The sequence below is a fragment of the Camarhynchus parvulus genome, chromosome 12 (genome assembly GCF_901933205.1).
Source record: "Camarhynchus parvulus chromosome 12, STF_HiC, whole genome shotgun sequence".
Classification (NCBI taxonomy): domain Eukaryota; kingdom Metazoa; phylum Chordata; class Aves; order Passeriformes; family Thraupidae; genus Camarhynchus; species Camarhynchus parvulus.
Window position 1 is genome coordinate 19,884,240 of NC_044582.1, and position 14,788 is coordinate 19,899,027.

General features: G+C 53.7%; 2 protein-coding genes across 3 annotated transcripts in view; one reads left to right on the forward strand and one right to left on the reverse strand.

The window, feature by feature from the left end:
* Positions 1 to 1,407: 1,407 nt before the first annotated feature.
* Positions 1,408 to 2,493, forward strand: LOC115908437 (histone H1oo). The gene is made up of 5 exons (XM_030956996.1): positions 1,408 to 1,689; positions 1,768 to 1,900; positions 1,979 to 2,016; positions 2,095 to 2,166; positions 2,218 to 2,493. The coding sequence occupies exons 1-5, from the start codon at positions 1,408 to 1,410 to the stop codon at positions 2,491 to 2,493; spliced, it is 801 nt and encodes a 266-aa protein (XP_030812856.1).
* A 2,404-nt stretch (positions 2,494 to 4,897) lies between these two features.
* PLXND1 (plexin D1) overlaps positions 4,898 to 14,788 on the reverse strand; it is a 66,829-nt gene continuing 56,938 nt past the window's right edge. The window contains exons 30-36 of one of the 2 annotated variants that reach the window (XM_030956658.1): positions 14,312 to 14,346; positions 13,135 to 13,239; positions 12,222 to 12,385; positions 10,680 to 10,827; positions 8,354 to 8,494; positions 7,471 to 7,545; positions 4,898 to 6,829 (exon numbers count right to left, since the gene is read on the reverse strand). In XM_030956658.1, the coding sequence (XP_030812518.1) occupies positions 6,713 to 6,829; positions 7,471 to 7,545; positions 8,354 to 8,494; positions 10,680 to 10,827; positions 12,222 to 12,385; positions 13,135 to 13,239; positions 14,312 to 14,346 (785 nt within the window). In that variant the 3' untranslated portion in view covers positions 4,898 to 6,712. The remainder of the gene's footprint in view (positions 6,830 to 7,470; positions 7,546 to 8,353; positions 8,495 to 10,679; positions 10,828 to 12,221; positions 12,386 to 13,134; positions 13,240 to 14,311; positions 14,347 to 14,788) is intronic. The other variant, XM_030956659.1, reaches the window with a different exon arrangement.

Sequence of the window (14,788 nt, forward strand, 5' to 3'; positions counted from 1 at the left end):
AGCCGGGTGCCAGAGGCATCACAGAGCTACCAGGGAGGTGATGGATGGATCCAGGATGAGGAAGTGCAGCCAAACCTTCTGTGGTGCCAGCCCCAGCAGCTCACTGTCGCCTTCCTGGACAATTCAGAAATGGACTGGAAATAAGGGCTAAACAGGCTGGTGCTGGTCTGGGGAGGAGGAGGGCATATGGGGCTCCAGGCAAGGGGTCTATCTCACAGCTCCTTGCTCCAGACCTGGCTCCTACTGGCACATCAGCCAGGATCTGGCCCTTGGGTTCAAGAGGTGGCTGCAGACTTTGGCAGTGCTTTTCAGGTCCATTGCTGAGGTCTGCTGAGATGGCCATGAGCCAGTCCTGCCACCGCGTAATCCTGCTTTACAGCTTCCTCACGTTTCCAACAGACAATGCACACAAAACCCCTGTGAGTCCTGTGTGAAGTGGGCAGTCCCTGCCGTGGGGACATTTGCAGTGGGGATTGTTCTACACCAGACTGGGTGGGGAAAGAGTGGGGACTGGTTCTACACCAAAGAGCCATTGGTGTTTTACTCAGGTTCTCCTCACTGCACGGAGGGGTCGTGGAAGTGATGTGGCTGCCCATGTCCTGGGCTGGGAGTGCTCTCCCCTGAACGTGGGATTCAGAGGGTGGGTGCAAATTGCTGTCCTGCTTGTGACACCTGGGGATGCTGGGTGACAGTTGCTCCTCCTGCCTCTGCTGGCTAACCAAGCAGCTCTTCATTTTCCTCCTCTCACTTGTGAAATCTTCTCCCCCCACCATTTTCAGAGTCCCATTTCCTAGTGAGGCCATACTTGTAAGGGAGACAGCACATCCCACCTCTGCACTGGCAATGGGTCTGTGTGGGCCCCATGCTCCGGGCTGGTTCCCTGTGCACCCCACAGCAAGTGTTGTCAGCAAGCTGCAATCCCAGCACCCCAACACCCACCTTGCAGCAGGTAGACACCTTTTGTCTGCTCATTCAGGGCACTCACCCTGCAAAGCCCCATCTCTCATCCTTCTCCCTCCAGCCCCTCCCAAAGTTTTGGCAAAGGCCCTTCAGCTTCCAGACCCTGGCTTCCACCAGGGCTTCGACCACAGCAATTAGCAGCTGCACCTGCAGCCAGGCTGTTCATCAGATAAATTGGATGGAGGTGAGCTGGGTATGGCAGTAGGGTTTGTGCTGCTGTGGGTAGAGGTGCCTGTGACTGCCTGGGTTTGTGTACTGCCATGGAGCCTCAGCTGGGTAAGGGGTCTGCAAGTGCTGTGGGGTCCCTCAGAGCTGGAGCTTGGCTCATGCTCTGGGCTAGGGTGGCTGTGCTCTCTAGGCGGGCTGCAGGGATGAGCAGGGCTTGGCTTCTGGGGGCTTTGAGGCTGCTGGGGGTGTGAATGTCTCAGGACCGGACTTCAGTCCCAAATGGTCCCTGTTCCAGCAGCCAAGGCTGCTGGCATCTCCCTGCGCTGTCAGGCCTCGCACCCTCCAACCCTGCAGATGGTCAAGGAGGCACTGCGGGCCCACGATGAGAAGAAGGGTGCCTCTGTCATTGCCATCAAGCGTTTCATCCTGGCCAAGTACCCCACTGTGGACCCCATCCGCCTCAAGTACCTGCTGAAGCAGGCGCTGAGCAAGGGGCTGAGCTGCGGGGACCTGGTGCGGCCCCACAACTCCTCTGCTGTGGGGGCCACTGGCACCTTCAAGGTAAGCAAGGGCCGCTGGAGCCACAGGGCTGGGGACAGGTGCTGGCTGGCCCTGTTGACACCCCTCTCTCACCTCCAGCTAGCACTCAAGAAACCAGGGCACAAGCAGCAGCTGGGTCAGGCAGATCCTGACAGAGGCCAGGCCCCAAAGCCAGGACAGAAAGGGAGCACCAAGGACCTCCAGGCCCCCGTGGCAGGAGCACGACCACGAGGTAAAGGGCTACGGGTGCTGCGAACCAGCTGGCACTGCCTGGCCTCGCCTGGAGTCATCTGCTGCCCTTCCTCCACAGGTGCCACCAAGCAGCAGCCCAAGGTGAAGCCCGTGAAGGTGAGTTGGGGCCAGCAACAGGGTTGGGTGGCTCGTGGCATAGCAGCACCCTGAGGTGCTCTCCTCTCTTCCCTCCAGGCCCAGCCACGAGCAGCAGAGAAGCCCAGGAGCAATAGAGCAAAGCATCCCCAAACTGCTGACGGGCCCCAGGCTCATGGCCCAGGGCCTTCAGGGCCCCCAAAGGCTGCTAGCCACCGCCAGGCCCCCCGAAAAGGACGCTCAGGACCCAGCACAGCTCGGGCTGCTGAGAACGCAGGAGAGAGTGATAGCGACAGCTCTTCTAGTGCTGGGGCAGAGGCGAAGGCCCCCAGGGGAAAGAGCAAGGGGAAGGTGCCCAAGGGGGCACAGCAGGATGCCCCCAAGGCACAGGGAGGTCAAAATAAGGTGAAGAAACCCCGGGTGACTGCAGGAGCTGGGCAGGGGAAGGCCAGGATGAAGAAGGCAGCCCCCGTGGCAGCAGACAGAAAGGCTCCTTAGGGAGCTTAGCCCTGCTTCAGCGGGTCCCAGGCCCTTGGGGTCTGTGCTGGTTTCAGTCCCTAGGCCAGGTTTTACACTGTGTTCACCTCATCCTAATAAAGCTTCTTTACTTGCCTCATGGAACGGCATGACTGTTGTGAGTCCCTGTCCCTGCAGTTCCATCTCTCAGCACCAAAATCCCTCAGCCCTGCCCTCAACCCGCACGACATGGTGGTGAGCTGATGCTGCAGGCAGCTACCTTGCTGCCTGCCTTCACAGAGAGGTTCTCTTTCTGTCCCCATGTGTCCCCATCTGTGGTGCCAAGGGCTGCTGGGCCCAGGGGCTGTGTGTGCAGGCTGACAGTGTGCCAGGTGATGGGCAGGGACCTGAGACCCCTGGGACACAGCATGGTGACGTCCCCAGGAGCAGAGAAGCTCAGGCTCGGCCAGTGCTGTTGTGGAGCCCTGGTGCCCACAGGCTGTGTGAGGTGTCCAGCCCCCTGTTGTCCTGGCTGCCCTTGTGCTAATGCCTGGCTGAGCTGGGATTACAGGAGCACCAGGGTGGCAGGTCTGGGTGCATGCCACAGGCAGGTAGGTGTCTCCCAGCAGAGGTGAAGCAGCCTGTGCTTTAACTACAGTAAGAGGAAGACAGAGGTGTCTTAGGGCTCAAAAATCAAGTTTGGGGCGTTACTGTAGCCTCCAGTGCAGCTCATGCTCTTATTACAGTCTATGGCACAGTTCCCACCTACAAACTAGTCTTGTGAGCTCCTGTGGTCGGTGTGTCACACTTCCATTTAATAGGTTCGATTGCCTGAATTTCTCTTGCTCTGCCCAGAGCAGGGCCCTTCTGAAGGTCATGCTGATCATGTAAAGGGTTACAGTCCTCCTGGGTGGGAGAAAATAAGTGGAAGTAAAACTCTTTCCAAAGAGGATTTTATTAATCTGCAACTGGCCTTGCCATTGCCCTCCAAGGCTCCTGGCCTTGCTTTGGGGCTTAAGCAAGAGCTGAGCAAACTAACTTCCCTTAAACTTCAGCCTTGGCTGCGTTGACCTATCTTTAATGGAACTGGAACTCGTGTCCCCCCAGGGACAGGGTGGGGAATGTGGCAGCAGTAACTGAGCAGAGTTCACTAGATTCTCAGATGGGGGTGGCTCACAGAGTACCACTCACCCGTGTGACAATGTCCCCAACAGCGTCAGGCAGGGACTGTGTCCTCCCTCTCACCAGCCACCAGGTGTGAAATGCAAAGCTCTCTTGCTTTGAGAGAGGCCAAATAATTTAATGGCTGGATTTAGCTTTGCAAAGAATCAGCTTCCTAGTGGAGGAAGAAAATCCCTCTGGTGTGTGGAAAGCACAGCTTTTACTAGGGCAGGGGGAAGATTTAGCAATGCCATGGTTATTAAGGGCCCTGGGCCACAGCTGGTGTTGGGGTGCTGAAGCTGCAGGCTCAAGTCTGGCGCAGGGAGGCACCTGACAGAGGTGAGCAGCAGCTGCTTCTGTGGGGTTACTGATCTCCATGTGCCCAGCGTTGGGCAGTTCAGGGGCTGCTGTCCTCATGCCGATTGTCCCCTCCTGTGCCTGGTCCAGGAAGGAGCTGGGGCAATGGCTGTGGGAGTGGTGTGTGTGAGGGGCACAAACTTGTCCTCACTGGGCTGCTGACCCCACACATGGTGTGTCTTGCATGTGCAGCACTTGTCTGTGCAGGTGTCATCCACGTGTGCTTGGCAGGAACTGCACCCCACAGGTTCAGCACCTTGTTTTATTACAAAGATAGGCTTTGCCAGGAGTCTGCCACTTCCACTACACAGCAGGTAAGGGCACTACACCCACAACACGTGCCAAAGTTTAAAAACATCTTACAAAGGGCTTGGAGATTCAAGGCAACACTACAAACCCTCTGCTAAAGTTATTTCATTAAATGGTTGTAGCAACTGCTTTTTTTTTTTTTTACTTATTTTTTTTTGGCTTTGGAAAATAATTAAATAATAAAACAATAGCCCCAATACATGGCCCAGCCATAGCACCTGGAGGCAAACTCTACTTACTCTTGGCTTACCTGTATCCTTTCCCTGTAATAAACAACATGGGGCTATAGCTCCATGGCCCTTTCCCTGCCTCCAATCAAGCTCAACATTCTCTGCCACCTTGGTCCTTCTCACCCTGGCCTTTCTTGTGCTGGGCCTGCCTACATCTCTGGCAGCTATTCACAGTTTCTAAAAGACAAAAACATCAAGAAATTTTTGTGAAATCACTTTCAAAATAAAATGTAGCCCAGCTACATTCTTAGAGTTTCTATTCTGAAGCCACATCCTCAGCAAAGACATTGAGACCTCCACAGTGTAAGTACTTTTTCTGTAGTTCTCTTTAAAAAAAAACCTCTGTTCTTCCCCTTTCCCTCCCCTCCCTCCCCACCTTTTAACATACTGGATAAAGTCTACTGTTTGTTTTAAAATAGATATCTATGTACACATACACAACTCTGATGTTCTGGTTTCTGACAATTGTGGCATTACTGGAAACGATGGAATGGAGACCACCTGTCCATGGCAGTGAATCACCCAGGAGTTTTGGTGGACAAAGTCATCCAATGCCAGAATGCGTCCTAGCCAGCTGGATGACTGCCAGAGGCTCCCTTACACCCTCCTGCAGTGAGGTAGTAGCTGTGTTTGTTTCCTGTGGGGCAGCTGGGGCGGTGGCTGTGGTGGTCAGCCTGTGGGCAGGAGCCTTTGCCCATGCAGGGATGCTGGTTTGAAGACGTCCAGCCTCCACGGGGCCTGTGTGGCACAGGACACCGGAGTGGTCACAGCTCCCCAGGCTGCAGGAGGGACAACAGGCCACCCAGCTGGCTTGGCAGGGTGGCACTGGGGTGTCTCATGTCAGGCAAGCTCCATTTGTCTGCCCCTGGGACCCTCTCAGTGCCCCCAGCCTGAGCTGGGACACGCCCTACCTTGGTTTGCAGCTCTGGGTGCTGGACATGCTCTGCTGGCCTGTGTCACTGCCGGGCTGGCAGCGGCTGGGCCCAGTCCCTCTGCCTTTAAGGGCTGAAAGCAGGCTGGCCATGCAGCCAAGCCCCACTGCCCTGGCTGCTCTCAGGTACCAGCCACAGGGCTGGCCCAAAGCAAGCAGAATAAGCTGCTTCAGGAGACACCTCTGCAGGACTGGCCTCGTGTTTGGTGACGGTCCCAGGGAGAGGCAGAGACAATGCTCTCTGGTGTCTGCCCTGCATGTGGCCTGAGGCTGCTGTCAGAGGGCCGTCAGCAGGCCCCTGGCACGGGCACACACAGTGTTACTGTGGCTGAGGGGCCGCAGTGCCATGGACACGTGTGGGGCCAGTGTGGCGGGCAGCAGCTGTCACAGGGCTGTCAGCAGGCCCTGGCACAGGCACACACGGTGCTACAGGGGCTGCAGTGCCATGGACATGTGTGGGGCCAGCTCCTTCCCCAGCCGCTGCCCCCACCTGGGAGCTGTGCAGCGTTCACCTCTCTGCTGTGCTCCAGCCCTGCACGAGCCAGGAAAGGGGAACAGCCCCTCCCGTGCTAGCACACACTGGGCTCCCTGCAGCTCCCAAACAGCTGTCTCCATTAGGGATAAAGTGCTTTCACCTTGCCTTAGCTGCTTGGGAAGCAACTGCTTTGTCTCAGCCTCGAGTTCCCTGTGTTGCCCAAGTCTCAGAGGGAGGAGTGGTTATGTTTACACATACAGTACAAAAATTAAAAGGCACAAATATACACAGAATGCAGCAGATAGTGAACAGCTGATAAGAGTCCCTGATGTTGGAAAAACAAGGATGTTGGAGGGATGGAGTGGGAGCTCAGGCTATGACGGTCTTTGCTGTCTGTGGTCATTACTCCCTGAGGTGACCCTTCTGCATCGTGTCTGTTGTTCCAGGCTCTGCAGCCCCATCCCGAGGAGCCACGCACAGGGGAGCACGGAGTGCTGACGGCTTGGCTGCTGACCAAGGGGAAAGTGGTGAACTGAGCTTGCCACAGGCGTCATGACTCCATTTCTGGCTGGCAAGAGCAAATAAATTATGGGTGCCACAGTGCAGACCAGAAGAGTTTTAGCTGCTCGGAAAGGTGTCTTGTGGTTTCTTGTGAAGTGAGGCAAACTTGTAGCCATGGCCAGGCCCACCCCCTCCACAAGGCTGGTTTGAGTATGACCAAGGTGTGCCTGCGGCTGAAGGCAGGGTCCCTTGCGGCACTGTGCTGCAAGAAAGGTCACTTCTAGGGCTGCAGCCACCCTAGGCTTCACTGCAGGACTCATAGATGTTGTCCTCCATGAGAGCAATCACTTGCTCAAATTTGTGCTGGAGCTGGGTGCGCTTTGTTGTGGGGTTTGCGTCCAGGGCGGCCACGATCTGTGGGAGACACAGGCAGGCAGGGTGCTGAGACAGTGTGGGGTGCTCACCTGCCAGCCCAGCTCACCCCACCAGACCTATGGAGCCCAAATTCCAGACAGAGCTCCGAAGGTGAGAGCCCACCCAGCCCCACAGCCCCTGTGCTCACATCCCTGGCACCCCTGCTCTCCCAGGGTCCCTGGTCAGGGCTAGGAGTGCAGTGATACATGACAAAAATGCACTGCTGTACTAGAGCTGAGGGCACAGCACCAGCCCAAGGTGGCAGGGGGGCAGGAGCCAGCCAGGGTCACTGCCTCAATGGGGCGGGGACAGCAGGTGCAAGTTAACTTGGGGGTGGACCTTATCTGCATGTTTTGCTCTCCTGAAAGGGTCTATACATCCGGCAGCCCTTCTTTAGCCCAGCCAAATGCCATTAGGGTCAGCTGGGAATAGCCAGCCTCCTCTTCCAAGAAGCTGCCATCCAAGGGACAGAGAGTAGGTGCATCTGGATATGCACCTATTACATATGTACTGCAATTATGCACACCCCAGCAATCCTGCTCTGTGGGACGGGATGCAGGTGTCTGCCTGTAGGGCTGCTGCAGCGATGGTTCCTCCCTTCCCAGGCAGGCCAGAGCCCATGTGCTGTAATCCCCACTCACCTGGGAGCGGTATCTCTTGGCGTATTTGTAGATCTCAGCCATGGCGACGTTGGTGTTGAACTCATTTCGGTATTTCTTTATAAAGACAGAAAAGAGAGGAGAGAATATTAGCAGGATGGAGCTCATGAGTTGCAGCCTAGCCAGCAGTCACCGACTATAGTAAAAGCAGGTTGTGCCTGACTTTACGGTCACATTGGTACAGCTGGCTTTTTAAGGAAGGTGCATTTGCTTGCATCAGGATGGGTCTTGGTCTTTTCAAAGCCAGCTGTAAATACCCATGCTGGGCAGCACACTTGCATATCCCTCTGTGCCCAAAGCCATTTCACAGGAGGGGACAGTGCACCAGCTGTGCTGCAGAATATCAACAGAAAAATCCTGCTTGGTGCCCAAAGCTAAAACATCCTGGCGAGAAGGTTTGATTTTGAGGAACCTGTGGTGCATCGCTGGCAGGACTCAGATCTGAAATGCGGCTGCCAGCTCTTGAGGCTGGTATCAGGGCTGGCTGCCTGGGACTCAGGGCTGTCCGTGGCAGTTGTGCCTGGGAGCCAGCTGGCTGGGTGGCTGTGGGACTACAAAAATCCTTGTCCAAACTTCCTGGCTTTTTGGCACTGAATTTTGCTCTCAATTCCCAGTGGTGCCAGAGCTAGTTAGGCTCAAGCAAACTCATGGGTGTTTACTGCAGTTCTGGCAGTAATTGAAGATGCTTGGAATTAGGTCAGATGAAGTTTGTGTGTGGAAGTTTAAGGCACAATATCCCTTCTTGTGTGCTCCTTACAGCATCTAAGCAGTAGCTGATTGCAGCCTGTGTGCATTCCCTGCTGTTGCCAGGCTCCAGCAGGACACTGAGCCTGAAGACTCAACCCCATCCTCTCCACCCCTGTACCCGTGACTCCTCGGCGAGGTGGGCGTTCATCTCCTGCTCACTCAGAGGGGGCATGTCGTGGATTTGCTTGTAGTATCTCTGCACTATCTTCCGGTACTCGGGGATCTCCTTGGCATACAGCAATTTGTTGGTCGGGGAGTCCTAGAGTGAGAGCAAGACACAGAACTCAGGCACTGGGTTGCTCCCAGCTGAAAACCGTACTCTGTTTTCAGACCAAAGCACTGACACCAGATAGGGACCTCAGCTACAGCTGGGTGCAGGGAACAGCTTTGCCTTTGGTCCCAGCTGTCACCGGAGAGGACTGTGGTGCTGGACAGCACCGAGGCATGGAACAGCTCATGGCAGAACGGCTCAGACACATCAAGGATCTGTGGATGGGCACCACGTGCTTGTGGAGACACAGCCCCATCCTGCAGCCTTTGCATGAGCTGAACATCCATCAGCTCAGTGCTGGAGAAGGGGGTGATGGGTGTGTGTTCTAATTTGCAGCAAGCGCAGGCTAAAAGCAAGCCCAGGGTCAGGTGGGGTGGCTTACTGCCAGGGGATGCTCTGCAGGTGAGGTAGCACACCTGTGCCAGATCAAACACTTGGGCTCTCTGCTGCTGTGTGTGGAAACTGGCAACAAGGAAAGGGCTTCTGCATGTCTTCTGCTGGGGTTTCTTGAGCAGCCACATTGATTTAAGCTGAAGAACAAAGCTATCTTACAAGTTGAACTTCGTCAGCTGAAATGTTGCTTTTGGATTTTTCATGTAGCTTTGATTTATTTTGCATTGGCTAATCCAGGCTGCCTGGCCTAAATTGAGTGCACATAAAGTAATTAACAGAGAACACTGAATTCTCTTGATTAATGTCAGCTTAGAGACAGCAGCCTTAACCTCCCAGCCATACAACTGGGTTGTACCAGTGGAGGCACAACCCTGCTGCCCTCCTTGCAAACACAGCATGAATAATTTAAACCTCACGGCAATCCTGCCCTCCCGATTTCATTACCCCAGGAATGAACTTGGCTGACTAACCTGTGTTGCATCCCCAAGGGGAATGCCCCAGGCTTGGGGACACCAAAGGGAGTGAGATCACGTCCTGTCCTGCCACCCCGACACCGTGTGCGGGACTGCTCCCCAGTGCTCTGACAGGTGGAGAGGGGAGGGGACCTGCTGATGGCAGGGGTTGGTGGATTCTGCCCACGGGCAGCATACTTGGCTCTGCCAGGCAGGAACAGGGGAGCCTGGGGTGACTCCAATCTGCTGCTGCAATCTGTAGCTTGGCTAATGCTGCAGGGGAAACAGGAAACAGGCACCAGATCCCACAGCAGTTTATTTTCAAACCCAGTGACAAGGCATTGTGAGACTATGGCCAACTTACAGAGAGCCTGCTCACAGCATTATTTTTTTTCCTTGGAAACATTAAGGAAAACCATGCTGCCTCTTTTCTAAGTTATTTTTTAATTTGTGTCTGATTTGCCTCTATGATGAAGAGATGGGCACTGATTTCTTAACTGCTTGTGCACGATCGATGTATGGACTGAGTCTGCTCTCACATTTGCAGTATCAAGAGCGACGTGCTGAAACCAAGGGAAGAATCCAGTCTGGAAAATGCTCAGTTATACACTGCGTGTACATGCAAGCTGATTTTTATGCTGAGGATTTATTCTTCCCACATTACTCAACAATTCATTCACTTATACTATTGTATTCCAGAGAAGTGTTTCCATCTGCTGTCTGACTCCAGCTGACCCCTCTTCCCCTCATCTGCCACTTGACAAGGACAAATTGTAGGTGTTTCATAACACATGCAAAAAAAAAGACCAAAACCCAAACAAACAAAAAATCAAGCACTCATTAGATCTTCCTCCAGCATTAACCTCTCCCAACAAAGGCTTCCTGCAGCTCTGGGGCTGGGGGTGTAGCGCCCACCCCCTAACCGCAGGGTGTCCCCCAAGTCACACACTGTCACCACCAGCCTCTGGGGTGGGGGGGCAGTGGGGGTGATTTACAGCATTTCTTAATAAAACTTTTTTATGTCAGGAAGTTTCAAATGTCAGCACTGTGCTCAGCCAAGGCAGTGGGAGAAAAGAGAATGCACATGGGATGTCTTCCAGCCAGCCAGCCCTGCGGGACTGTGCGTGGGGCCCGAGGGTGGGAGATGGACCTGGCTCCTGCAGCCTTGTGCTTGCTTGGAGCAGGCTCAGCTCCCCTTCCAGTGTGCTGAGCCCACCCCAGCCCCACGCTGGACATGGCCACTGTGGGCTGGTGCCCTCTGCCAGGCCCTGCCCCCCCAGCCCGGTCCAGGCCCGTGGCTGCCTGGCAGGAGCCCTCGCTGCAGGTACCTTGCCCAGCTGCAGGTCGGAGAGCGAGCAGGCGTCGATGAAGGCCTGGGCGATCACAGACAGACAGGCGTCAATGTGGTCTGTCTTGTCAATGTCGAACACAAACTGGGGGTTTTTCAGGATGTTGACCCAAAACCTCAGCGGTAGGCTGCAAAGGGAAGGATCCAGGCACAAACACAAGATGAATTTTTGTGTACTAGAGGAAGAGGGGCGGAAATGCAGGAAAGACGGTGACAGAAAGGGAGTAGCAGAGAGGAGAGCTGAGGAGATGGGTTCTGCTATTTAATCACCTCTGGTACAGACCCCTGCCTTGATAGAGGGGCAGGGACACACCTTCAACCTCCAGATACTTTTTCAGGCTGGAGGATGTGGCACACACAGCCTTCTCTAGGCACACACACGCCCCTGCTCCTTCAGCAGCTGCAGGCCCAGAGAGGCACCAGCAGCTTTGCCTGTGTGGGTCTGTTGAGTCAGGCTTCCCCACTTGCTGCTCTTCGGAGCAATGGTGGCACCTCCTTTTCCCTCCTTCCCTACACTAACCCATCATCTGGTTCTGACAGCAAGCCCCACAAAACACATTTAATCTGTCTTTTTTTCTCTTCTCTCATCATTTTCTCCAGTTATTTGACTGCTGATTTGGCCACAGCTTCAGTCTATTGCTCACCCTTCCTACCCTGCACAGCAGCTGAGAGGTGAAAACCACTCTCAGTCTTGGCTCTACAGGCCAGTGAAGGTAGTAAAGGGTAGGCAAATCTGTTGCCCAATCGTTGTATCTGAATGCCTGCTTTCCCTGTAAAATTTGGTTTTAGTTTTCACACACTGGGCTGGAAACAGTTCCTGCCTCCAGTCTCCAATCTGCTGAGCCTCTCCTTGACACTCTCTCCATGCTCCCTGCTCTCTGCATTTAAATCCTCTGGCTTCTTTCGTGCACTATTTCCCCTTCACTTTGGCTCCTCCACCCCATTCCTGCTGCTCATGTCCCTCAGCACCACTCCATCCAGTGCCACTGCTGTGGTGCTTACCAGCAGGCCACTGTCCCAGCAGCTGCCCCTGGGGTCCCCTGAACACGATGGAGACAGCCTGGTTACAGACCTAAGCAGGAAAAGTGCCACTAAAGGGCTGAAAAGGCAGAAAAGCAAATGAAAAGGATCCAAATATGTGCGTTTTAAAATTTCCATGACATTTTTTAAGACCTGATATGGTCTTGGACTCTGTCTCAGATCTCCAGTGCTTGCAGCTGACACCATTGCTGTCTGCCATCATCCTATTTCTCCTTTCATTATTTGTGTGTGCCAGTTCTTTCGGCCCTTTGCCTGCCCATGCCTCCTCTTTCAGCTCACTGTTCCCCTGGGCTTCATATTTGTTCAAAGCTCTCCAATCCTGTGTTTGGCTTCACTTTCACAGCCCTCTCTGCCACCCTCCCTGTTTTCCAAGTCCCTCTTCTACTTTTAGTAATCTAATGATTAGTGCAGGACACAAGGGTTTTGCAGCTGCTGTTCCCAAGAGATGGAAGGAAGAAAAGAAGGATTTCCTTTTCCAAACCTGTTGGTCTTCCAGATGTGCAGAGTGTCAGGGTCTGTGATCCCTCTCTTCTCTGCCTGTTCCTCTAGGAAGTCAAAGAAATACTTCACAGCCACGGGTGGTTTATCATCTCGGATACTGAGAATGGCTTTGAACAAGTCATCCAGGAACTTCTGGAGTGTCCCCTGCAGGACAAGGACACAGTGGACCCTGGGGAGAGCAGCAGCACCCAAGCCCAGGAGAACAACAGAGGGGCTGTGACTGCTGCACTCCAGAGGAAACCCTTTGCTGCCAGTTGGATAAGACAGAAGAGAGAGGGGATGCCGAAGCAGGGAGGGAACAGTTTGTTTGTGGATAGTGATATAATAAATTTGCATTTGGGGTTAATTTCTTTTGGCATCGAGATTTTCTTTCTTACTGCTGGGATCTCACATCTGCGCTTGGTCTGTACACCACAGACAGAGAAGACCAGAGACTGCTGGCCATCCCTGTGATCTTTGCTTCAGTGAGGCACCATGCTGGGATTAAAGATGGGCCAGATCTGACCTCAGATCACACAGACATTTCTCTTGCTCCCACAGCTGAGCCTCTCCATCTCCTGTCCCAGCAGCATCTCTTTCTGGGGAGATGGTCTCAGGTCTCAGCTATGCATCTCAAGCCCTGAGGCAGGCAGAATCCCTTTAGTCTGCACAGACCCCAGTCCATTGCAGGGAGATCATGTGGGGCATCACACAGCAGCAAGGATGCACTGGGAAGCTGGAGGGATCCCGAGGAGCCCGACAACCTCACCAAACCTGCTCCAGCCATCCAGGAGAGGAGTCCCACTGCCTCTGGGGAGCAACCAGCCCTGCAGTGCTCCTTCCCTGCAGCAGGCTTTTCCCTACAGACCACAGACAATCCCACCTGCCAAGAACGGGGGCAGCCCAGCTCCTACCTTGGTGGAGAGCAGCCGTGTCAGGTAGATCTCTGGAAGAACCTTCTTCCTATGGCTCTGTCTGTGGGACTTCTTATGTTCCACTGACTCGTCAGTTGGGAGAACCTGGTTCCAGATAAAGCACATGGTCAGAGCACTCTTCCCTGAAAGCGTCCCACTAAATTTTCCTTTCAGCATAGAATTTCAACCGCATATAAAATTCAATTAAAAATCAGTTACTGCTTTATAAACACACCCTTACACGGCTTTAGAAAAGTGATCCATAATACTAATTTTTATGACATTTGTTTCTCCTGTGCTCTTTACTGCCTCTCTCATCCTAGATGAAGGAAATGAACCCATCCATCTTCCTCTGCATGCTGGCCTGCTTGCCCCCTTGGACTGGGCTGCACCTTGGGCTCCTAGCAGCAGTGCACATGGCTTCTGCAGAAACCAGCTTTGCTTGGATTTGGAAAAAGCACAATATGTAGGAATGCTGGCTTTTTCAAAACAAAAGCGAATATTCCACTGGTTAGGTCAGTGAATTATTCTCTATAATAACAAAGCAAGCAACTGACATCCATCTTGGCATTGTTTCACATGTGAACAGTTGGCTTCCCATTCCTTCTCCCTCCTTGCTCTGCATGTGTGTGTGCATGTGTGCTTCTACTTGAGCATGGAAATGCTTGCAGAGAAAAAAAAGCCTCAAACCAGGCTATAAAATATTGTTGTTGTCCATGACACCTTTTTTCATAACAGCTTTTAGCAGCATTTAGCACTTGGCACTTCCAGCACGGTGCAGCAGCGGGAGCCCACGGACCTGCTGAGCCCGGGAAGCAGGCGGGATGCCAGGAGCTCCCAGCAGGTGACAGCCGAGGTGTCAGGACGCCACCACTGACACTGTGCCACGCTCTGACCTCGCCCCTGAGCTCTCTGTGGCTGCCAGCAGCTCAATTGGACACAGCAACTTCTCTGCCATCCCGGTAATTCTTTATCATGTCCCTCAGTTTATCTACAGATAAAGCTTATCTACAGATCACCTTTCTGCGCCTCTTTGAACCCTGCTGAAGAGAACTAATGAGCCCTGATGCAGCTTCTTCATCACATCTGGCACTACAGCCCACAGACATAATTTAAGTTAATATCAGCAGCCCCCACATGCAGCCCTCATCCCTGCAGCCAGGAGAGGGATACTTACCAAGTGGAAGTACTTTTCAGTGTCCAAATCCTTCACTGTGAAAAAGAAGAGAGACACAGTGGCTCAGTCAGGGGGGCACAAACTCAAATCCACCTCCACTGGTGACCTCCATGTCAAGAGGCATCTGAACCCCAAGAATCCCAACACCAAGCTGGTGTTATCAACCACAAGTGATCTCAGCGTTTCTCCTTGCTTTGGGGTTGTTTATGGCATTATCAGGCTCGTGACAAAGTACCCTAGGAGGTGCTTTAGGGGGACCTGAGGTGTCCCAAGGGATATTTTAAGAGAGACTCAAGAGGGCACGAGAGCAGGGTGAGCACAGGGGCACTCCTGCACCGTGATGCCCTGCTGTGCCCTGCTGTGCCCCACACTCCCAGGATTATTCTGAGCCCCAGCATCAGGGCAGCTCCTTGCCACAGCAGGCAAAGGACTCCTGGAGAGCCAGGCTCTCTGGAGGCAGCCTGGAAACAGGGTTTG